At 40.1% G+C, this 24,912-nt stretch overlaps 2 protein-coding genes across 5 annotated transcripts in view; one reads left to right on the forward strand and one right to left on the reverse strand.

Moving 5' to 3' along the window:
- Window positions 1-15,563, forward strand: part of jhy (junctional cadherin complex regulator) — a 29,326-nt gene extending 13,763 nt beyond the window's left edge. For 3 of the 4 annotated variants that reach the window (XM_028596476.1, XM_028596473.1, XM_028596475.1), the window contains exons 4-9: window positions 4,703-4,786; window positions 5,677-6,107; window positions 6,915-7,197; window positions 10,520-10,606; window positions 12,754-12,882; window positions 14,358-15,563. In XM_028596476.1, coding sequence (XP_028452277.1) covers window positions 4,703-4,786; window positions 5,677-6,107; window positions 6,915-7,197; window positions 10,520-10,606; window positions 12,754-12,882; window positions 14,358-14,567 — 1,224 coding nt within the window. In that variant the 3' untranslated portion in view covers window positions 14,568-15,563. The remainder of the gene's footprint in view (window positions 1-4,702; window positions 4,787-5,676; window positions 6,108-6,914; window positions 7,198-10,519; window positions 10,607-12,753; window positions 12,883-14,357) is intronic. The other variant, XM_028596474.1, reaches the window with a different exon arrangement.
- Window positions 15,564-19,662: 4,099 nt separating this feature from the next.
- On the reverse strand, window positions 19,663-21,753 carry bsx (brain-specific homeobox). The gene is made up of 3 exons (XM_028594496.1): window positions 21,510-21,753; window positions 20,713-20,903; window positions 19,663-19,905 (listed from the first exon to the last, which is right to left on the reverse strand). The coding sequence occupies exons 1-3, from the start codon at window positions 21,751-21,753 to the stop codon at window positions 19,663-19,665; spliced, it is 678 nt and encodes a 225-aa protein (XP_028450297.1).
- Window positions 21,754-24,912: the final 3,159 nt, after the last annotated feature.

Below are 24,912 nucleotides of genomic sequence, written 5' to 3' on the forward strand. Positions count from 1 at the left end.
AAAAATCACTGAATGAAAATTGTAATCTTTGAAATGCAATATCAAACTTTTAGACAGCTCTGTGTTGGCCGCTCTCCTGAAACATGTTGCAGTTACAGAAACAGACACCAGGAGCTGCACTAACATTGATAATGATTCCTGGGCTGCCGAGCTCTTGTTGCACACACATGATTTAAGAGTAGGTTTTACTGCGGACAGACTACCAAAAAATACTGGAATAAAATGTAAAAATATGGATTTTTTTTTTTTTTTTTTTTTTATCTCGCTTTAAACTGTGACAGTTCACACTTGAGTTTTTGCGATCCCTCCTCTGGCTTTGTGTGGTGATGGACAGATTAACTACATCTGTTGGATCTACTGGCTTCTATGAATTTCCTTTTTGTTCTTTAACAATTTTGTTTGTTTGTTTTGGAAATAAACAAAGCAGATTCTGGTTGTAGTTATGATTGCGGTATTAGGCCCAAACAGCTATAGGCAAGTTTGTGGTGTGTTTTAGGCACTAAGTCTAGCTTTTGTAGTATTGGTAAATGAACACGATTCAAGATTGAAGATACTTTATTGTCATTGTATGGACACAACAAAATTGCGTTGGTGGCAATCAGTGCGTGTAATAGTGCTGTGGTATGTTATGTAATGACTTAATCCATTGAACCCTGGCCACTTTCACTAACAGTATTAAGATGTTTTAAACACAGAGGTCAGTTCTGGGGCTTGTCAGTGCACATGCACAGCACATTGTGTTTCTTTATATTTTTCAGATCTGTATTACTGTGCACTCAGGTGATAAGAAAAGTAACCAAGTGTCAGTATATTTACTCCGGAAATCTTATTCTGATCTTGGAGATACTGTTAATGGGCAGTGGCTTGACTGCAGCTCCCCCCCCCCCCGCCCGAGCAGAATATAGGCCAAGATTGTTTGCTTCATTGTTTTGTCTTTTTCCTTCTGCATAAGCCAGGCTTTTGCTCATTTAGTAATATTGTTGCTATCTACATGCCTTTTTATTGTCATCTCATACATAAGAGAATATCCTATGATGTTTGCCCTGTCCCAGTCTGGAAAATTAATTTGGCAGAGGCGCATTGCTGTTTTCATCTGCCTTCTTCTCCACTATATGAAAAGAGCCATGTCTGGCTATGCAGTGCTTATTATGAGTTGATATGTACAACAAGAACATCAGAGACGCATGGTTACCAATAGGCTCTTAGACATCCCTGCACCTGGCACAGTGGCATAATTGGTCGGGATGGCCCGCATTCCCCATTTGTTGGGCCACAAGACTGTTTGCTGGCTATAATACCCCCAACCATCTGAGCCCCAGCCCTCTACAATGTCTCATATCATCACCATTTACATAGTCAAGAGCCGTTAGCTTTGTGCAATGGTAAACAGAGCCAGAGCCTTTCCCTCTCTGGAACCCTTGTGTTTTGTCATTTCCCTCAGAATTCGCTTATTAGTTTTCCATTGCCCTGTCTCCCCAAAGACGTGTCTTACTTAATGGGGGACATAGGGCACAAAAGAAGGGGCACTCATTTGCATGTAGTCTATTTACTGTTTCATCATAGGATTAATCTATGAATTGTTACGGCAACAGTATAATGTATTAACAAAGCTGATCGGAAGCAGGCTTTAAGTAATTTTTTTTAAACCATATTTTAGAAACGCACTCACCAAAATAAAAATAATATCTATGTAAAAACTGCTGTTGATTGCAGCATTGTGATTCATGGACAATCCACTCCAAAACATAATAAACATATGAAATGTGTATGAACTTGGACAGCTCATTCTTGATTTGCTGACGTGTGTGAACATGAGCAGGTTTCTGAAAAACAAAAGATCCAAGTGTCTTTAGATGCCATCATCATAGGACTTCTCCTGCGTTGTTGAATAATTATTAAATTAGAGGCTGAATTAAGTGACTCTGTGGCAAGTGCTCAAGTTACATTCTGTTTAAATGCACACCGAAATCAAATGCACAAACGTGTAATTGAGTCTACAGAGTCACAGTTCGGAGTTAGTTATTAAGACAGCATCTTCTAGTTATGTCTCATGATCAGAATGGAGTTTGGAATAAGGTCATTCATTTTCACACGCTAAATAAAATTTTGATCATCAAAGAAGTAACATATGCGAATTGTGTTGTCTTCTCCCTTCAGTATTTTTGGAAATGTAATATTAAAAGGTCAGAGAGAGAAACAGAAACAACTTTTCATAATAAGGATAACCACATATATTTTACCCAAAGCTTTCTTGTCCGTAACTCCTTGCAAAAGACAGCAACACTTCATGTACAAATCGCATCAGTTTCACAAATCAATACGAGTCCAGAAAAGTTAGTTGTTACTGGGCCCTTTTAAAATCCCCCATTTGGTCTTTTGAAGAGTGCAGCCATCTGAAGGCAACTTGTGATAATTAGACGTGTTATTAAATGTACACAATTTCCTAATGCAGCAAATGTTTAGCTCGACCAAGTGGCAGAGTGGAAGCAGCAATGATTGGCTTCATCGGGGCTTGGGCCTCCTTTGATAAAGACAGAAGTAGCAGATCAATCTTCTGCTATTGCACTCACCCCTTAGAGCCCCTACTCCTCCTGCAGGCCCTCACTTCAAAGCCAGGGCAACATAATGTACAATCTTTTAATAGCTTTAGACCAAAGCTCCGGGGAGCTCTCTGCCACTGTATACCCTGCCTCAGTCTAAACACCTAATCAAGATTACCTGGGCTGGCCACAATAGCAGCTAAATGCAATTCAAGATCCACAGCCCCTTTGAAGTCTTCATTGCGAAAAGCAGATGTTTCCCGGGTACAGGAGGTAATACAGCTTGCTGCAATTGCCAGACTTTCTTGTGACATCGTCTCGCAGAGAAGCAATTACGGGCCTCCCAATTTAGTAAAAAAGATATTACACAGCTTACCATGCTCAACATGCAATACAGGCTTGATCATTTGCTCCAACTGATTGGTATGTTTATAATGGGTGACAAAAGGCAATGGCAGGGGGAATGGTTAAAGGTGAGAGGAGGTGCAAAGTGTTTGTGTGTGTGTGTGTATGAGCGTGTACGCTGCTGGACATGCAGTAGTCACTGACACCTGCTCCTGATGGCCAAACGACTGCTCTATCCTCATTGAGCATCTGTAACAGCACCCAAATTTCTAAAAGTCTCTCTGTCATTTCAATCTCTATCAAGTTGCTGAACTCCAATAGTAAATCTTAACACAACAGAGCAAAGGGCAATAAAAATACCAGCACTTTTTGCACCTAACACTTTAATTCTTACAGTCACTTTTTAAGATATCTATCTATCTATCTATCTATCTATCTATCTATCTATCTATCTATCTATCTATCTATCTATCTATCTATCTATCTATCTATCTATCTATCTATCTATCTATCTATCTATCTATCTATCATCTATCTATCTGTCTGTCTGTCTGTCTGTCTGTCTGTCTGTCTTAGCTATCTATCTGTCTGTCTTAGCTATCTATCTGTCTGTCTTAGCTATCTATCTTATCTATCTATCTATCTATCTGTCTGTCTGTCTATCTATCTATCTATCTATCTATCTATCTATCTATCTATCTATCTATCTATCTATATATGTATATTTATGTATATATATGTATGTATGTCTGTCTGTCTAAAAAGATTCCCTTGCTTGGTTGGTGAGTTCATGTATGGCTTAGTTAATTACCAAAAGCATTCTTAAACATTTTTTAAACCAAGGACCCCTTAACTGAAAGATAGACCTGGGACCCCCTACTACATAACAGTATATTGTAAAAAATGAAATTGACATAATGAACTGGGCCTACCTTTTTAGTGCATAGAATACTAAGCTATTAAAATAATAATTGTTTGCATGATTTTATAAATCATGTTTTAATGTTACACATACATGTGGCACAGTGAATCCATAGTATGATCTGTATCTGTGGATGCTACCTTAGAGACTACCTTACCTATAGGCCGGTAAGTCTATCATCAATGGGGATTTATATTTGCTAATAATTGGATTAATGTTAAGACATTTTAATTTTTGAAAAAACTTTCAAATATTAACAATAATTTGAAGGCCCCCCTGCAGTGACTCTGAGGACCCCCTAGGGGTTGAAGATCCCTCTGCTAGACCATACAGTGTACATAAATGAAACAGCATGCAGTCTAGGTGGTTTGTCCAACAGTGCTCTGAATTCTTCTCAGCATAATAGCAGCGTCTGAGCCTATTAGATTCAATCACAAACACACTTATTGATGGATATCAATAAATGTGTTGGATCCACTCATTTCTTGTGACCTTCACCTATTCAAGCTCACAGAATTGATGGCATTCAGTGAAAAAGTCTTCAGCCCGTCAATAACATCGACCCACTCAGATGGTCCTCTGCCGCTGAGGGGAGTCCTGAAGTTAACTAAATGATTTTCATTACAGCATTAACAGAACATATTTCCCTGCCGCAAACGGGTACATTAGGAACAACTGAAACAGTAAATTGATGTAATATGATGTGGTCAAGTAAGACAGGCGTTGATAGTAATGGATGCAGTATTGATAGCCCTTAGTAGGTGTTGTTGTGTAGGTTTTAATGGGCTTCAGTAAAGGCTTCAGTTCCTAGTGTACAGACAGAAAAAATATAAAGAACTTTTGTTTCACCATTCTCCAGTATCAGCATGTTGCTTTCTCTGTGTTCTGTCTAAAGGGGCATGGAACTCTGAAGAAGACAGCCAGCGCAGAAAGTCAAGAGGACAGTTCAGACCCCAAGCCGAAAACACAGCAGTTGAGGGTAAGACTCTCTTGTTCTTTTCACTTGGTGGACATGTCAGCTCAAACAGTAGTGTGAAAATCTAGTAAAATCTAGTTTCTTTTGCGGTATTGTGTGTATGGAAGCTTGATTGCCTAATTTCTTGCAAGGGCCACCTAGCTGCTGCGCAGTTGGGACACTATCTCCTTGGCTTTTAATTTCCTTTAGGGAATGTGGACACAATCACTGGTGGCGTTGTTGCACTGGGGCTCGCCAGAGATGATTAAAAAAGAAAAGAAAAGAGGAGTCTGAGTGAAAAAGGAGAGGATTGGAGAAGCATTATTATTTTGAGCACTTGAGCAGCCACCTTGACGCTGCCAAGCAGATGAGAATAAATATATTCCCTCTGGAAGGGGCAAAGCTGATGTTTGCTAAATCAGTAGCATTAGATGCATGAGACACTCGCTCATAGACCTCCTGCTAAATAATTTGGTGGGATCATGCAAAGAAGAGCTCCAGCCCTTCTTGCACTTGGAAAGAATTGTGCCTCTTATTGAGAGCTCATGTTTGTCTCTTGTTGTTTGTGTGGTTTGAATGGGTAGATTTAGAGTTGATGCTTTGTGCATGTTAGCATATCTCACAGAAAAGCTTTCAAAATGGATTTAAAAAGTCCATTTAGTCTTGGAATACGATGATGGCAAAATTAGACCCATATTTTGAGTTTCTTTGCTGGTATTAAAACACAGTTGTTGTTGTTGTTGTTGTTGTTGTTGTTGTTGTGTATAATAGGGACTATATGCGTTATTGCATGCCTATTTGTTTTGGTGGAGAAACATGTTATATGCTTATATCAGTACTTCTTTTATTGCTCTGACATTCTACATCAATGAAAAATGTTATCCTCAAACTGTTAATCCTGCTCTAACCCCTAGGTCACCCAGATCAGTGAAGGGAAGAAAGCCCAGCGGAAAGAAAACCCCAACCGCCCTCCACTGCAGCAGCAGTGGAGGGCCCTGGGGGTCAGCACTGAGTGGGGGGGCCGTCTGAGCTCCCCTTTGGCAAAACCAGTCGCTGCAGGTCAGCCAAACCCTCAGAAGACGACTTCATCACAGCCTTTGGTCCCCAACATCCACCTCAACATCAACCTCAACCCATTAATCCAGCAGAGGGGCCAGGAAGACATCCTCAATTTAGCATCTCTTCATGCTTGTCCTAATTGGAGACCTGCATCTCAAGTTGAACTTGCCTTGTCCCCTGGATATCAACTAACTATTCCAGGAAGGTCCTCCCTGATGTCGCAGAAAGGTGTAAGCACACATCTCCACCACCAAAACCTGGAGAGTAGTCCCGAACAATGGCAAAGGTGAACCATTTACTGTATACTGATTTTTTTCTAACCAAAGATAAAAAAGATATCACATTTGAACAATCTCATTGGGGAAACTGGGCTCCTGCACCAAATAATATCAGTCAGATAGAGCAAACAAGGTTAAAATCAAATAAAATACTGGACACACTAGAGCAATCACAACACAACAGTCAACTAATGACAAATGACAGCATACTCGTGGTTTATGTAAAATGACTAGCACTGTGGCAAAGAAATTTAGTCTGAGACACCATATGAGAATGAATAAGAATATAGGCGTATGCAATATATAAAATAAGATAATATGAAAAATACTTTTTTTGTCTAATAGTCTATTATCATAGCCCCATTTTCTCCTGGTATTAACATCCGTTCTTGTGTGATCGGACCACAAGTGGACAGCTCTGAGTACAGGTGGAAATGCCCCCAGGACACATTGAGGACACAAATAGATCTGATCACTCAGACCACATTCAGAGGTGGTCTGAGTCACGTGTCCACATTCTTGTGTGTCGGGTATGTGTACTGGGCCACATAGAGGGCCGCCTACTCAACTGTAAGCAGAACTACATATTCGTTCAAAGTATTTCTCATGTCATGGGTTGCTTGGTAAAGTTAGCCACTGCAAACCTTCAGTCATCTCCACAATCCCCTTTGTGAGCGCTGTGAAATGAAGACAATTCCCACTTGTGCTGTCCACTTGTGATCCAATCACTTATCACTGATCAGATTTTATCACCAGGTAGAAACAGCTGACATGGGACTTCTCAGTATTTATCCACCAATAACTTTGTGTTTCAGGACAGCTGCGTTGAAGTGGCCATTATCCCGTGAAGGGGAGGACCAGAAGTGTCCAAATGAGGTTCAGACTAAGCAATTTCCACAGAACCTCCCCAGGACACCCACCACCACTTTTTCGGGCTCCTACACAGTGCTGCCCCCTATAACAGAGTCAATGGCAGGACAAGAGCCTGAGCTGAGCCCTGGTGTGAACACAGCCTACCCCATCCATAGAAGCAGCTCTGACAGCTACCTGGGTCAGATGGAGAAACAGAAGCAGCTGAGGACCAGAGTCACTTACAAGGTCGGTGTGTCGGTGAGCTTCAGCTGTGTCCCAAAAGGAGGGATACTGAATATCCACAACTTTTTCATCTACTGTTGAACCGTTGTTTCATCAGTGTATTATTGTATGTCTGCCATCTGATCTCAGATATCACACAGATAAAAAGAAAAGTCCATCTGAGTATTTGTTGGAAATGCGTGCATTTAAACAGAGCTCAAGGGCTACAAAACTCACTCAAAACATACTGAATAATAATGGTCCTGTTAGAAAAATAAGAACTCATTATGCAGTTTCACCTAACAAAAGTGACACATGAATTCTTCAATTGAGAGGCATTCCCCTTTAATCCCCACGTACATGAGAGGTTACACAAATAAATGCCCCTTTGAAGTCCCAAATAATCCCCTCAGCTGTCTCCATGCAGGGACAGCTTAATCCAGCAGGAGTGTTCTGGTGACTAAGGGCACAAAACATCAGGTTAATTGTCTAGCTCCACTAAGCTACACTTAATTGCTATAAGATGATGACTATATAAACCACAGAGCTGCAGGCTCTGAAAAGCCATTTAAAGATGTGTTAGAGGATAAGGTGATTAGAAGGAAGAGAGTCTGTGAGGCGCAGGGCCACTAAAGATGCCCATTTGCATTTAATGATTTGGCTGTTGTTGCTTTTTCCCCTCTCCTTTGGGTTTGCCAGGCTGAGATGGGTCCTGATGTGACTCAGCCCAGCTCAGGGTATATTTAAATACAGGTGACTGTCGCAAAAACACTTCTTGCTGTACTAGTTTAGTCTCACTTGTGAATCTAAAACAAAACAGCATTGGTGCAAACTGACTACAAACAAACAATATATTGATATTTTAGACATAGCCTGTTTTGCTGCCATTCTTTAAGTGCCATAATACAAGAAGATGATCTCTGTGTGCTGAGATTTTTTTTTTTTTAGTACTTGTCATTTTTATTTTTGTAATGATAAGAAAAGATTCTTCTCTCCAGGTGGAGCTTCCACTGTGGAGCCTGCTGCGAGGCGGCTGCCGGAATCTAAAGTATACAGATTGCATCATTAATGTTTAGCATTGGTTTTGAATCCAAAATGTCGCCAAATTGCTTAAAGTTACAGTAGATCGCCCTCAATCTGTCAAGATGACGGACGATCCTCCAGATTTTTCCATCACTGTTAAAAAAAAATTTCAGTTAAATGATACTCCTGCACATGGCTGGCCATCTCAGCCAATGATACACTTCTCGCACAAAATGTCCCCAACAGCAGGGAAACAGGGAAATTCAGGCATGGACACAGACAGCTTGATTATATGTGAGTCACATGTATTGTTACATCAACTAGCAATTGAGTTTGGTAGACCCAAGAATGGCTAGGAAGTATGATTAAGTGCTTAGAGTTGTACTCACACTGGAGCCTTCACATATCCATCCTGCGGTGCACAACACTCCTCACCCCTTGACCTCCCATCTCTCCCACCATGTTAGCCATCATGTCTGACGAGATTACAGGCTCAATTTGTAAAGCAGCCTTGCTGCAGTGCCTGGGCATGAAAGCAGATGAGCGTGACTTAGGGGTTGGAGAGAGAGGGGAGAGGGCTTGGAAAGAAAGGTACCCTGTTGTGTCCATGGCGGATGGCTAAAGCAAACTGAAATCCTCCTTCCGAAAAAGCAGCCAGTAAAATCTAGAATGATTAGCTCCCTTTTGTCTGGGGCAGCTTGTGGATTGCACACACACACACACACACACACACACACACACACACACACACACACACACACACACACACTTCAACTTCAGCTTCAGATGACCATCAATGTCCCTGAGAAAATACTGCAACTTTATATCAAAGCCTAATAAGGAAACACTGCTTGTTCAGCAAAATCCCTTAAAAGTTCACAGTTAGAACTCTACATACTTTGTTTGTGTCATGTGATGTAACTTTGGTCTTCCCTAGAGCTGTGATCAGACCCAAAACAATCAGGCTTGACCCTGCATGAACCCACATAGCTGCTGTCCAAGCATGTGACCAATTAAAAACACAAATTTCCACTGTGATAAAAAAATATGTATACATTTTTTAAATATTAACAAATGTATTACAAGCTAAAGTCAACTAGCCTAAGTGTTTTCAGTGCAGTAACAGACATTTGTGACACTATCTCCGAGATGCGCATTCTCGAATGAGAAGGGTTGGGTTCGTGCAAATTTCCCTCTCTTTTTGGTGTTATAATCAATAACCTATTATACATAATTTGACTATCAACATTCGACTATTGTCTCATTGATTTTTTATGTACATTTGAAAATCATGTCACTTGCAGTTGTTTAGAACTGTCCCGAGACTCCCGGCACTCACCTCTCAATAAAGGTATAATATCCAGGATTTTCGTAGAGAACAATGAATAAACTAATACTAGGGTTGTCAGTTGATTAAAATATGAAATTGTTAATATTCGCATGATGTCCGTAGTTAAATGTACAATATGTCATTTTATGCCGCTAGGGGTCTCTCAATCAAAACAATGGATGTAAAAGCGGACTTTTGATGACGTCGTGAAGTGGCGTGGGGTTAATTGCCGATTAAAATATATTTGTTCACGGATGGGTTTATCCATTATAGTTTTATCCATGTTACGTTAATTAATGTTTAGTAACGGTTATTCATGTCATTCTGATAAAATAGCTGCAGTTTCCTCCACATAATTACGTTTTCTTGATGCGATTCAAGTATTGGTAGTTGACAAGTCAACGAGCAAGCAAGCTAACATTAGCCAGCAGCTAAAACCACAATTTCACAATATATTTCACGTCAGTGTCACTTTTTGGATGTTAGTGCGAGACAGGTATACAGAGGTGTACCTCATCCATGTACATTACATCAGTAGTAGTGAAACTATTCTTCACTTTCTGGCACCCTTTTATAGTTCCCTGGAGTCCACTGAACTATAATGTTTGATTCGATCAGTGTTTTTGTGTTTCAGTGTGCTACAAAATGTTTGGCGAAGACAGTGTCACTCACATCGAGGCTCTGTTTCTCCATGTCGCCTGCCAGCCATTTGTCTATCATTTGGTGTGTTATTTGTGATTCAGTTCTTAATGCACCATTTAAACCCAAGGAGAAACATCAAAATTGATCAAAATTGCAGTCGGGGAACTTATTGTTTGAGCCATGGTGTCATTTTGACAGCCATCAAAACAAATGGAGTTCAACAACGGTCAGCTTCAAATTAAGTTATCAAAAGTGTCACTTGATGTTTGACAAGCACACTTGCAAAACATAAATCTCTCTCTCTCTCTCTCTCTCTCTCTCTCTCTCTCTCTCTCTTCCTCTCTCTCTCAGGCGTACAGTCTGAAAGACTACAAGCAGCTGAAGTCCGATATGACTCTGCGAGGCCTGGGCCCTGACTACTCGGCCATTGAAAAGACAGTAAGTATTGTCAGCAGAAAATTGTAGTTAGGTGGGTTCATTAATCCAGAAACTACTCCGACGGATTAAGATGTTGTTAGATAATGCATGAGCAGGCCTGTCATTTTGTTTCCTGAAATAATCAACATGGCTGTGCATTGGGAATGTTTTATGGTATTGGTGAATATAATTTGGTAATGCTGCTCTTGGTTTTTGGAGGGGGGTACTATATCCTGTATTTTGGTTTGCAGTTGCTAATAGCTCAATTAACGTGGACATTTTTACCCCACACTGGGATCCTAAATAGTGGTTGTCCAATATGGGTTTTTCAACAGCTGATTGGTTGATACCGAAATTTAGAGTGCAGGGCCGACGGCATCTGATAAAATACAACTACTTCATAATAATAACAAATGAGACCCTCAATTGCTGAACTTAAATGAACATTTATTTAACACTGTTATCTACATTGTCTATGTTTAGTCTGTGTTTAGTTGTAGGCTATAACTCACAGCATAGTTTTGAAAACTGTGGACAGAGGGCCTAACAGTTACACTCGCTTACCATTCCACGACTATCCCAAAAGACAAATCTGATAAATGTTTTACTCATCTGGAGTAGGAGTGGTGGGCCATACGATAGTTTTTTTTCGAGCCATGTAAGCTAATTCAGCTGGTCTAACGCTTGCTTCCGTGACGCTGACGTCTGCCCGTAAAATGGCAAAAAATGTTTGCTAACTTTGTTCTACAGCAGCCACACTGACAAGGCTGCCTGCAGATGTGTCTGCAGACATATTTAGTTAATCAGCCTCATAAGTGCAGGCTTCGGCTGATGCTGTTTATCCCAAAATGTTATTAATCTGCCCAATCAATCGGCCAATTGATTAATCAGACTATCACTAATCCTAAACATCCAGTAAAAACTCTTACTTGGCTCATTTATTATAAAAAGCCAATATAGGGTCAATATGTAGGTAGGCTGAAAAATCATATAATAAAGATGAAATAAATCCTAAATGATAAACAGACCTGAACATTGAGAGGCTAAATTGTTAAAACTAAGCTAGACAAACCCCACACAAACAGGTACACACACACACATTCACACAAAGTCAGTTCTACGTGTGGCCACCGAAAGGTGCTTCTGCCCTTGGCCGCCCATCTCATCCTCCCCAAACTCGTGTTCCCATCACATGTGGAAAGCCGTAGGGCAATTTTACTGCCAGAAATATTGCCAAACAGTAAATCAGTTTAAAACAAAGCTAAAAGAAACATAGTATGGATAGATTGAGAGAGATAGATAGAGTTACTCTTTGTTCCCACTGAGCAGGGCAGCTCACGAGCAGGGAGACGCACATCTGCCCCTGTAGCTTCCATCTCAGCTGTCTGGTATATTTCTAAATGCATGTATCCATCTTAGGAGAGCTTTTCACCAATATGAGGCTGAAATTAATCTGGAGACTAGCGTACATATTTTATTGCTTTTTTATATTTGAGAGTCTCTCTGGCCTTTAATATTCTTTTCTAGACAAATACACTTGAAGATCATACAGAAGAACCCTATACAAAAGCTGCCCTGCATACCAGGATGTTGTATTAATTTGCTGTGAGGCAATATCAGTTGTAAGGAGTGACTCACAGGAAAAAAATGTGATTAGAATTTGTTTGGACATGATTAGCTGTCTTTTCAGTCAGTCTCCTGTGCCTAAATCTGGATGTCCACTAGTGTCATTGTGTATCCACTGACCCTCTTCCAATTGTCCGAGTTCATCATTTAAAGGCTCCCATGCTGTTCCAAGGATACAATTACATTTACAAAGCAAATGAGAGTACCCCTAAGAAGTTAAGTGCTTTGTGCTGTGATGTATCGTTTGTCAATCCCCTGTTGTAAAAAGTGAGTATGTTTGGCCAATTTACACTAGATTGAGCCCTGGGCATCTCCAGGTCCAAGCCTATTAGTGAATGATATGTGTAAATGTTGATAGGCCAGCTGAATGGCTCGCTGTGTTTGGTTTTGTTGGCTGCGTGGAGAGGCTCTGCTGGGGGGATGCACAAAGAGAAGGGCCTTAAGGGAGAAATGGCTCAGTTAATTAAACCCTCTTTTATAATCTGCTTCTATTTCTCTCTCACTCTCTCTCTCTCTCTTTCTCTCTCTTTCACCATCATCATGCTGAGAAAATGAAACGACAGAAGCTGTATTCAAATGTGATCCGCGAGCAGAACAAAACCATTAGTAGGATCCCCTTTCTACTGGCCAAGGACCCGGAAGGCAATGACAAGAACGTTCCCAGGATGAAGGTGTGTGTGTGTGTGTGTGTGTGTGTGTGTGTGTGTGTGTGTGTGTGTGTGTGTGTGTGTGTGTGTGTGTGTGTGTGTGTGTGTGTGTGTGTGTGTGTGTGTGTGTGTGTGTGTGTGTGTGTGTGTGTGTGTGTGTGTGTGTGTGGGTGGGTGGGTGGGTGGGTGGGTGGGTGGGTGGGTGGGTGGGTGGGTGGTGTGTGTGTGTGAAACCGAGCATGTGTCCTTTTTCACAACAGGCATGCGTGGCTTGTGGTTGTTTGTGAGAGACAAGTTGTGACCAAGCAATATATCAAAGAAAGAGTGTATGAGATTAGGGAGAATGTCACTGCGTGGTTACCAGCTGGGAGCTGTGTTCCAGAGCGTTAGTGTTTAGTGGTGGCTGTTAGTGAGGGAGTTATCTGGATTCACTCAGCACAACATTGTTGATCCTGGATAACTGCTCTCACACAGCTGGTCAGCAAAACAGGATCATTCATCACGGTAAAATACTGTATATTGAATAATGAATAACTTCACAGTTGTGCTCTTACTGTATGTGTATTTAATAACCTATTATTGTGAATGCAACACATCCAGAGAATTAAAAGCTAGTAAGTTATTCTACTACAGAGAGGACCACTGCAGAGAAAGTGCAGATGAATGCTTAGCTTGATAAACCTAAAGTCTCATCATTGTTTTCCAACAGGGTACACAGTGCATACTTTTCTTATTAATTCATCTTATTAATCGTTTTTTTTATCTTACTATTCATAATGTTGCCGCATGCTTTTATGGAATTTGAGCGGAATTTGAACAGTCATTGTCAGCAATAAAATGAAATTATTTCACCATCAATTAATATGTAAGGTAATTTCATCTTGATCAACTTGCTACCTGCTGCTTATTGGAAGTCCTGTGACAAGCATTGATCATGTGTGATACTATAAATTGTCATGAAAACCCAGCCTGAGCATGGTGCTTTTCTTGCCACTTTGCTGTGAATTTTGAGTTCGGGATCCTGCAGTTAGGATCCTGCTGGACTGATGTTATCTTTCCAGACAGTTGATTGGTTAGTAGGCAGGCTGCTTACACATGCTGTCTTCTGAACTTCCCTTGCTCCTAGCTATCTGTCTGGATTTACCCTGCAGAGATCTGAGGAGCAGCTAACCATAGTCCTCAGAAATCCACCGGGGGTTAGAACACAAACACAGAGACAGAGGAAGGTGATGGACATCAGGCCTAAATGAGTGAAATCCGGCGGAATTTCTGTTGGCAACGGAGCAATCCCAGTAGTGAAATGTCGTGGATATAGACTAGTATAACAGTAAAGTTATAGAATGACATGTACCTTCGTACTGTATATTAGAGAAACACAACCATGACCATTTTGAAAAAATCTACAGTGGACAGATGTTTTACAGACATTTCTGAAAGTAATGTAAATAGTTAGTAAATTAACGTGTGTGGATCTCTGTCTCTCTATCTTTCAATCTCAGGCCTTGGAATATGCTAAGACCATAGCCAAACCCCCTGTACAGTCTCAACCAAAACAGAGACCCAAACACCGGTCCGAAGGCTTCACTGAGCCCGCTCCTTACTTGGCGGACTTGGACGTCTCCCAGCTGGCCACACTGGAAGTCCTTAGAAAACGGCATGAAGAAGAAAAGCAGGCTGTGGCACTCTTCAGAAAAGTACATTCTGTCTGAGGCAAGGTGCAATTCATGGAACCCGTGCTCTCATAGATATCCACACTCCCAAGATGTAGGAAACATGTTGCTGCCTTATTAAATTTGCTAGGCCTAGTGTCACATCAACATTCCTTACCACATACATTTGTTACACATTTTTCAAAATAATCATTTCTGAGGTTGGCAGCCTCAGCCAGCATCTGTGTTACTTTTAACAATTCACAATGGTCATTTTGCAGCTTGGATTTGTGATTTGTGCTTGCTTAAATCTTGGAAGTTAATGGAGCCACAAAATCTCACAACTGCCACCAAGACACATGACACCTAACTTCTTGACGTGTACTTTAAAAAAAGTACACGTCTGTTACTGTGTTTTTTTTGGAACTGGTTTGTCTAATGCCTGTTAAAGGAACTTCAGTTTAAAACACGTTGGCTTTTGCTTTCACCACTCAGCTGTAGCTACTGGTTCCTGCTGAAGTTCACATCATTACTTGTCTCCAGCATAGGAATGGACTGTAGTTCAGAGTTTGATTTACCGGTAGTCTGTTGATTGTTTTTAGCAGTGTTTAATGATACTGTCATGCATGATCAGGCAATGTTGTGCTTTCTCTCCTTGAGTACAGTAATCATGTCTAATGACAGTCACTCCCTGACTGTGCGCTTGAAATTGCTATGCAATTTTGCAAAAATGCAAAATTTAGAGCTTTTTAAACCATCGTAATATGATCTTCTCTATATGAAACATTACCACCGCCCCCCTCTCTCCCTAAAAGCTCAAAAATATAATCCTAAACATGTAACGCACCCTAACAAATCAGTCCGAGTTATTAGAGTCGCTGTGTACCTGTGGCAGGCTGAACAGGTAGTTAGATATTTTAGAAAGCGACACGTCAGTGAAAATACATTTTAATTTGAAGGCACTCATTATGTTGTCTGATGTGACCAATCCTTATCTATGTGGAACCTATTGGAAAAAAAGCTATATTCAAAAACACGTGTGCATGTACAGTTTGGCATGGGTCTGAAAGGGAACAGGTGGAGTTTATCCACCTGTTCCCTTTCAGACCTGACCCCCCCCCCAAAAAAAAGCACTGTGGACTATTACATAAAACCTGATTTTCTTGAATTCTTCTTCAGTTTGCTAAGATGAATGATGAAGCAGCTGTAGCTCTTAATTCTAAATCAGTCCTTCCTGTTGTAATACACACACACACATACACACACACACACATGCAGTAACCATCTTATCCTTAGATTTGTATGCAATTCATTATATTGATTTAAGTAGTTGCACTTAGGCTATGTTATTGTATATGTGAAATGATCATGCTGTATGCATGTACTGTATCTGCTCAGTAGACAGATATTAAACTGTGTCTCTCAGACTTTCAGAGTTTTCGGCAAGGACGAGGTGAACTTCACTGGAGACCTATTGGCCTTAATGAAATAAAGTGGTCCTAGTATGTCAACAGTGACATTGAGCAATCCTAGAGTCTGCTTCCAACTATCCCACACCACTAGCTAATGCCCCCCCTCTCTTTTTCATGGGACACAAGTGATTTCCGTATTGTTATTTTAGCCATGTTATAAATGTGTCTCCTCTCACCCAATTGCACATGGTTACACTGTTGGAATAAAACCACACACTCTTTGTTGTGCGTCTGTTTTTCTTTTCTTTTCCAGTGTAGAAACTCCTGCTCAAATGAAAGATGACACTTTGAAGGTCCCAGTCCTTGGTGTTGTCACCATATTCCAAGTAGTAACTCCTCCCAAACACAAAAACACTCTCAAGCAGCTCATTTTACTAATTGAACCCTCAGATCATTATCAAAGCACTATTTACCTCTGTGCAATATTTTAATTAGATTATGGTCTCTATTTAACCCATCATGGACTCTTTGAAGCTCTGTGTTTTTAGTGTTAAGTCCTCAGATGCGTGGTTGGAAACAAATGGCCGAGCCCTTTTTAATTTAATGAGAAACGCTGCCTATCCAGACGGAGTCTCTTTGCATCTTTTTTAGGTCCCACCTACTCATTTTTGGCCATTGAAATCCAGTTAATTGAAGGAGTCTTTCACCGCTATACATGAAGGAGGCCAAATTAGCATCCCTTTCTGCCCATTGGGAAGCTAAGGCAGACGTGGACGCTTTGATGTGAGAAGCACGCTTTCAGAAAGCGGCAGGCTTCCTGAAAATGAGCTGATGGCCCTGCTATTAGGTCCAAATGCAGATGCGTCCATGTGTTGCAAAACGCTTAATCTTTTAATTGATCACCTTCTGCATGGCCTATTCTCCAAATAGTTTTTTCACCCCCTCACGGCCTGTTAATCACAATCACATTTTCAAGATGACATGAATTGCTTTTCAAAAGGCAGGAAAGGATGGCAAATCCAAGAGAGGATTTGATGTTATTGTGCTAATGATGCCCAGTTAGAGATGCAGCATGTGCTACAACAATTTAATACATGTAATAATAATGTGTGTGGCTCAGAATGTTATCAAATTAATAATTAGACAGTAAATACTTTACTACCCTTCCCCCCCCCTCCCCCCATTGCTATCACAATAATAAATGGACAATAAATAGTGAGGCAGACTGCTCTTTTATGAATGTGCTTCTCCAGTCCTGACGACAGCTCTGCTCTGGACCAGAGGGAACACACTCAAGTGTGGCAGATTGGATTTCTTTTATCTTGTGTTTTTATGTCGATATGCTGGACATCTGTTGAACAAGGTTATTTGAATGAGACATCCTGCAGCATGGACCATTGGTGAATCCCTTATGAATTAATAAAATTACACTGAAAGGAAAGAAATATTGAAGTTTTTTTTGTGCCTCCATCATATTGATTAGGACACAGGCAACACTGCCCTGCTGCAGTAAATTCCAGCTCCAAATAATAAACTTACACAAATTATTCAGAATGTTCACTGACAGTAAAATGCCAAAATGTGCTAACATTTCTATTGAATCTTTTTCTTTTATGGATTTTTTGTTGTTTTGTTCCATTCTTTCCATAAACAATACTCAGAAAGTTGTCACTTAACAGAATCTTCATTAAATGTGTATTTGTTTTTTTATTCCTGCAAAACTAAATCTGGACTATGCTGATTTCTAAAAAAAAACAAATTGTAAATTGTAAATAAAATATTTCCATGGCCACATTCTGCACCAAAACACCCACACCGAACACAATAAATGCTTCTGGGTTATTTGGAACTCCACTACATTTCTGGCATATTTTATTTCTTGACATATTAAAATCTCTGAGCAAAAAATAAAAAACAACTTTTTTTTTTTTAGGTCAAATAAATAGTTCATATGAATTAACAGTGTAATAATCAAGCGGTGGTGTTGACCACAGTGACTCAAAATAAATGACAAAGAAACATTTTCATGAAAAGTATGAGGCTTCTGGATCATAGAGCACTTGTCCATTTAGGACTAAAATGTTTTTCACACAGGGAGTCATTCTCTGAATTTACAAAGACACTATATAGCAGAAATACATAACTACCATAAGCAGAAGTGTTGGACATAGCTGCGCCACTAGAATCCTTTTTATTCTGAAATATGATGGTGGGGACATGTACTGTAGAGATTTCCTGTTGCCATGATTGGTTTTCTGAAGAACATCAGAGTACATCCATCAATCTGCTGCATTATTGCATGCATGGGCCATGTGCCACACCCCAATGCAAAAAATATACAACATACAAGTATTAGAAATAAACGGTGTGGTCACATTGTTTCTCTCTTCTGCTCAGTATTTAAAAAAAAAGACCAAATAGAGATGTCTAATCCCTTTATTAAAGATAATTTCTGCTGAAACAAATAAACTAAATCACTTGCTGTTTTTTTTTTTTATTTCATCCTCAGCCAAGCATGATTTAACTAGAAATATGGATATGAAAAGGCTTATCTTTAGTGAGGAACACATCAAACTATAACCGTATTCCCCTGCAGTCGGGTGGAAGCGGTGAGAGCGGCTGATGTATTTATTTCTGTACGTATTATTTGTAATTTCTTGCTGTCTGTCTTTGCCTGTCTGTTATAGCAGGGCTCCATGCTGTGGAGACAACAGCGTTTGAACTCACCGGAATTTTTTTTTTTTTTAACATGATTACAGGATCGCGTGCACACGTGCACTTTAAATAATAACACTACATTACTTTTTTATATATATATATATATATATATATATTTTTTTTTTGGACTGTTCCAAATAACCCCCGCTCGGGCGAGGTATGAACATGTGAACAGAAAAGAGAAAATGAGCTTTAAAAAAAGAAATAAAAGGGTTCAGAATAATCGAAGCCGAGAACCGAGTCATTATTTATATACTATATATATATATTTACAGACACAAATAGAAATGTCAGACACTGACGTGTCTTAGACCAAAACTTCATTTACAAAACGCTCAACAGTTTGGACAGACGGCAAATGAAATATAAAAAAGTACATTCATTGAGAAAAAAAAGTAAACGATAAAAAAAGAGTAGCATGGAAAAATTCGTTTAGAATAAAAGTGCTAAAGGATGGGGGGGGGGCAGCGGGATGCGTCTATACAGCGCAAAGAACTAGTTCTCTGGGTTCTTTCGAATCATTCCTAGTATTTCCCGTCTGAAAATTAAAACAAAGACATAGGTGTGACATATCAAAATAAACAAATGTCTAGACTTTTTATTAATTAGGCTAATAATAATAATAATAATAATAATAATAATAATAATAATAATAATATGTTAATAATAGTTATAATGATATTAGCGTGATATAGGCCTATTCTGTGTTTTGTCAGACATAACAACACGAAAATTCAGCATAGAGGTAAAGGGGCAATTGTTAAAAATCGATGGGCCCGCTTTGCATGTTTGAATAAATATGAACACAGTATTGTATATTATCCCCCCCACCCCGTTTTAAAACAGTTAGCTAGCCTATATATATATATATATATATATATATATATATATATATATATATATATATATATATATATATATATATATATATATAGTATGTGTGTGTGTGTGTGGGGGGGGGGCAGTGTTATCTACAGAGCATTTACAGTGTGGAAGTCGCTGCTTATAAAACAAGGTGCAGCCTACTATAGTAGATGATCCGGGGAGCAAATGTCTTCCTCAATATCCACGTCGTCGTCGTTTTCCTCCAGCAGGTACGAGTCCGGCTCCAGGCCGGGTCTCGGCTCCTCCGAGCCCCCGTCGTTCAGCTCGCTGCCGCTGGAGTTGTCCGCGGACGGGTCCTGCTCCCCGGCGGGCTTCCGCTCGTCCTGCGCCTTCCGCAGCTGCTTCTTGTGCTTCATCCGCCGGTTCTGGAACCACGTTTTTACCTGCCCGGGGGTGGATTATAGAAAGACCATCCTAAATATAAATATAGGCCTATACGCAGTTGATCCCTTATTGGTCTGTAATCTAAAGAAATACCCAAATATATCAATATAAAGCCCAAATCATTTTATACATTTATTGTTAAGGTTATTTAAATAACCTAAACGACACAGAAAGAGGTGCCTCTATATTTGCTACTGAATATACTTTATATTTAGAATGACCTGTTGAATTTGAAATTTCAGCTATTCCTGAATGTATTTCATTTATGAAGGCTATTATTATTATTATTATTATTATTATTATTATTATTATTTTCAGCTATTCCTTGAATGTATTTCATTTATGAAGGCTATTATTATTATTATTATTATTATTATTATTTTCAGTTATTCCTTGAATGTATTTCATTTATGAAGGCTATTATTATTATTATTATTATTATTATTATTATTATACTTTACTTAGAATTACACATTAAGTAAAAGGTGTGAAATAGCCAAATTTATAGCCAAAATGAATTGCTCTTATATAATATATAAAAGCTTTACACTTGATGCCTGTCGCCGTGATCTGTGTAATAGCGATGCCTACATATACATATTTAAGATGAATCTGTTTTTTATCATTCGTTTGTGGGATCGCCACTCTTCTTTGGGCAATAACCGGACAGAATAAACAAAGGAACCACGCTTTGCTCCCATAGCATCACTGCACCTCCTGCACTGTGTGTGTGTGTGTGTGTGTGTGTGTGTGTGTGTGTGTGTGTGTGTGTGTGTGTGTGTGTGTGTGTGTGTGTGTGTGTGTACCTGTGTCTCGGACAGGCTGAGCGCCGTGGCCAGCTCCACTCTCTCCGGTGTGGACAGGTACCGCTGGATCTCGAACCTCTTCTCCAGGCCAGATAGCTGCGAGTCGGAGAAGACCGTCCGGGCCTTCCGGCGTCTGCAGTGCTTCCCCGGTAACTCTGCGTGGTGCTGGAACAAGGTTGGCATCTGCATCCCTACAGGGACCAGGAGAGGAACCAGGGATTAGAAAGTCCAACTTTTCAAAAAAATAACAAACACACACAAACTCTTTAATATTTCTGAGAGACTAAGTTCACTGTAACGTAATTAATAAGCCTTTGGTATTGCTGTTATGTTATGACTTTTTAGTGAAAGCATAACTTAGTTGAGCCGAATTATTTACAGAATAATCAGAGCAACAACTGCCCTTTGTACAACAGTTGGACATAAATTAAGATGCAAATAAGTAGGTCTATAAAATAATATCAATTTATTAGCCCACATTTAAATGCAGCAGAGGTGAACTTTTATATTATGTTATTCCCTGAGTGAAAAAAAATTGTGGTTATTGTTATTTTCTGCTCAAGCATTGGCCGTCAGAGTTCAGCTAACCTTTCATTCATGCCTGTCAGGCTCTGGGATGGGATTCATTTCAACTCGTCTAGAACTCCAAAAAATGTTATATTCCTATACTCATTATGTAAATCCATAGACTCATAAGTGTTGACATAGACTTTCCAAATACATAGACTCCAGCAGCACTAGCCCTGTCCATCTGACAAGTTTTAAAGGCCTCTCCCTGCGCACCTGCGCGTGCTTACCAGAAGTGAAGAAGTACTGGTGATGCTCTGGCTTGTGGAGAGCGTGGTGCGGATGTGGCGCCAGTATTGGGGTTGGCATCAGTGGGTATCCATACTCCAGGAGGGGCATCCGGGAGGCCAGGGAGCTGCAGAACGGCGAGGGAAGGACCTCTCTCAGCGGCTTGGGTTTGTGCAATAAGATGTCCTCAATGAAAAACGACGTGGACCTGTGCGCGGGAGCCGCGGACGCGTAGTTCATACTCATGGTGTCAGTTTTGGGTTGGTTATTCTCCCGCCTTTAAAAGCTGCATCAGCATCAGCCTCTTCTCCATAAGTCTCCGGGCTTAGAATGAGCCCTGTGTGGGATCAGTGAGGGACACCGCGCCGAGCATTACATATCAGTGGGAGGGCACATTTCCAACAAGCGTTTATTCACACAGATAGCGGATTGGGGAAATTGATTTACGCATCAGCCAATTAGAGCGCTGGATGGGCGGAGGGGAGACGTGAGGGGCCTGCTCTTCCTTCTGATTGGCTGAGACCCGTTCGAAGCTGCATGCTGAAAAAAAAGCAAACCGGGTCCAGAAAAGCAGCGCACCTGTGACCGAACCACAGCAACTGAAAATCCATCCCAGAATCTGCACTCGTAGCGGTGCTTCTGTGGTCGCCTAGCAACCACGCTGTTTTTGGCCAGGTCCGCAAGCACATGTGCCTTTGAAGAACGATTCTTTATTTAGCCAAAATAAAAACTTATTACCAAAATGTTAATTATGAATAGGTGACTGCAGATGAAAAATAACCTTTTGGCTAATTCTGGCTTTTTTTTTTTAAACATGCGGTTTATTAATTTGCACTGTCCCCTTTTTTAAATAAAGTAAATTGAAGTGAATACAGATGAGAGTATGTTGCTTATTTATACGACTGTAGGTTAAAAAGGCCTGTTGTTGCCGTCGGGCGCTCGCCATGGTGCTGAAACAGTCCGTTTATTGGTACGGTGGGAGGCTAGGCATATATTTCGCTGTTTTACTTTATTGGAAGGAACATCTTATTCCCATTTCAAGCCAGTATGTCTGTTGGGGACTTCAAATATTTAATAATAGGCTACCTATCTCTGATTAAAACATTTGAATATCGGGACAGTAGGCTAGTTTGAAGTTCATCTTTAAGAGTTCAAAGTGACTCTCTCCTTTAGAACAATAGCGTCGGTGTGGAGAAGAAGTTGGTCAGTTGGCGGTGTTATTCCCTGTAGTAGCCTATATAGGACACACTATACACGTGGCTGGTATAACACACATTTGCAATGTGTAGGCCTACGTCATATAGGCTATATTTAGCCTATTTGTTTGTATTTCAGCTGGTCTAACATGATGATATTATTTCTTATGGCATCACTGTGGTATTTCTATAATATGCCTGATGTAGCCTAACTTTTTGATTATATTATTATTATTATAATTAATAATAAATATAAATATATTATTATAGCCTTTATAATGACTTTATATAGGCTAGGCCTAAGTCTATACCGAATAACGATTTACTTTCTTGAAACTTGAACATGCACATGCATAGTATTTTCAATTGTCCGGGAAATTGACTCGGGTAACTTCTGCCCTCTTCCTTCATGCTTGTAGTTTTTGAATGAAGCCGTGTAGCCTGTGTCACAGGAGGATTTGTTCTGCTACAGGTCTGTCTAGTAATTCCGCCCAAATTGGCTGTAATTGTCGGTATTAAAATCTGGGAGAGTACAAGTGCCGCTCCTGTGCCCATTTGCAAAAGAAAGCGGTGCGCTGTAATTTGTTGATATGGTGTTGTCATCACATTTCCAATCAGGCCGGTTAATGTGAAAGTGTCTTAATGTAGGCAGAATTCACGCTGCAATGCTATTAGGCAATTAAGGGAGATGTTAGAGCGGAAGTTGTAATCCTTGGGCTGGAGGAGAGGATTTCCATTTGATCAGATGGAGGGAGAACAAATTAATTACTGGGAATCAGTTGCGCTGGAAAAGTGCTGTTCTCCTGCATTAGTTTGCATAGAGTTGTGTTAAATGGACGTCAAATGCAAATGAGCATAGTTGGAGGGTTGCAAATCAAACACCTTTTGGCACGGCGGGGACAAACAACTCAATAATAACTCCCATCCAGGACTAAAGCTGCTGCAAAATGTGCACCAGCTCCTAAAAAGTCATTACACCCTTCCTCTCGGATGATACATATTGTGTCGCTATGTTTCCATCAAGTATTAGTCGGAAAAGAAATTCAGGAAACAAGTGACATAATTTAGTTTTGAAGTCAAAACTATAGGCCTACATAAAATAGGCAATACATAATATTTTTTTATGTAAAGGGAAATGAATCATCGGAGAAGCAAAGAGCTTTTAAAGACTGGCCGAAGCAGATGGAGGTAACCCGGCTGCACCTGGCTGGGCGACAATCCCTTTCACGGAGCGCGCCATGATAACAAGTTGCTTTTAGGGGGAAATTAGAAAGTAAATGAAACAAATGGCGATGAAATCGTCTTAAGGATCCGTTCTTGAGGCGCGGTTAAGCGGCTTTTTGTGGCCATTTCATTAAGTAAAATGTTGAGCCGGTCAGGCGCTGCGTCACTCCGTTAAGTGGCCCGTTTGGATCCGAGGTTTGCCACAGCGCACCGGGTAACCCTGGGCTTCTAGTGTTCTAAGGCAGAGGTTCACCCACCGGCAGGTATTTGGGGCTTAACTAAATAATAATCCAAGGAGCCTACCATAGGTCCTATATGCTCCTCTCCATCCCTAGAGCATTACTATAATATGGAAATGTTTAAGATAGAAATGCTTCCGTTCAGTTTAAAGCTTTTTAGCTTTTTTTAAATTTCTTTTTAGCAACCGAATCATCGTGGTTTATGGTATTTTATATATTCAGTGTGAGATATTCTTTCAATAGGCTCAATTCCAAAATGTATCCACGTCCATTGAAAGCACTTTTTCGACACACTCTCCACAATATGGCGATTTAAAACGTTTACTGCGTCATTATGGATGAGTAGGCCTATAATATAGTTTTCATAGACATGTCTTTTGCTTTTACGCACAACAGAAAAGTAGCATACATGTGAAGAACTAGACGTCATAATAAGCCACTATAAAACACACCTTTCACTGAGATTTTCTTTTGGAATACAGCTATATATGCAGATGTGCATTAAGTCATAATTGCATATAGTTTTTTTTTTATTCGTAATCTGAGTTTCAGGGTGTTGTTTTAATACAGTATAATTAATGAATAACTCTCTATGGTTATGGACACCCAGTATTATAAGACTAAGGGCGGAGCACTCTATACGTCATAATTTCTAAACATTTGCATGGTTTCTCCCTCTCTTACTCACCCATGTACCTGTGTGGTCCTCTCGGTATACGTGTTAACTGCTGTCTGTGAAGTATTTC

The sequence above is a fragment of the Perca flavescens genome, chromosome 13 (assembly GCF_004354835.1).
Source record: "Perca flavescens isolate YP-PL-M2 chromosome 13, PFLA_1.0, whole genome shotgun sequence".
Taxonomy (NCBI): domain Eukaryota; kingdom Metazoa; phylum Chordata; class Actinopteri; order Perciformes; family Percidae; genus Perca; species Perca flavescens.

Coding starts and splice junctions, on each gene's coding strand:
- bsx (XM_028594496.1), bottom strand. CDS start 21,753: ATGAGTATGAACTACGCGTCCGCGGCTCCCGCGCACAGGTCCACGTCG. Junction 20,904..21,509: donor CCAGTACTTCTTCACTTCTG/GTAAGCACGCGC, acceptor TGGTCCCTGTAG/GGATGCAGATGCCAACCTTG. Junction 19,906..20,712: donor TCAGCCTGTCCGAGACACAG/GTACACACACAC, acceptor ACCCCCGGGCAG/GTAAAAACGTGGTTCCAGAA.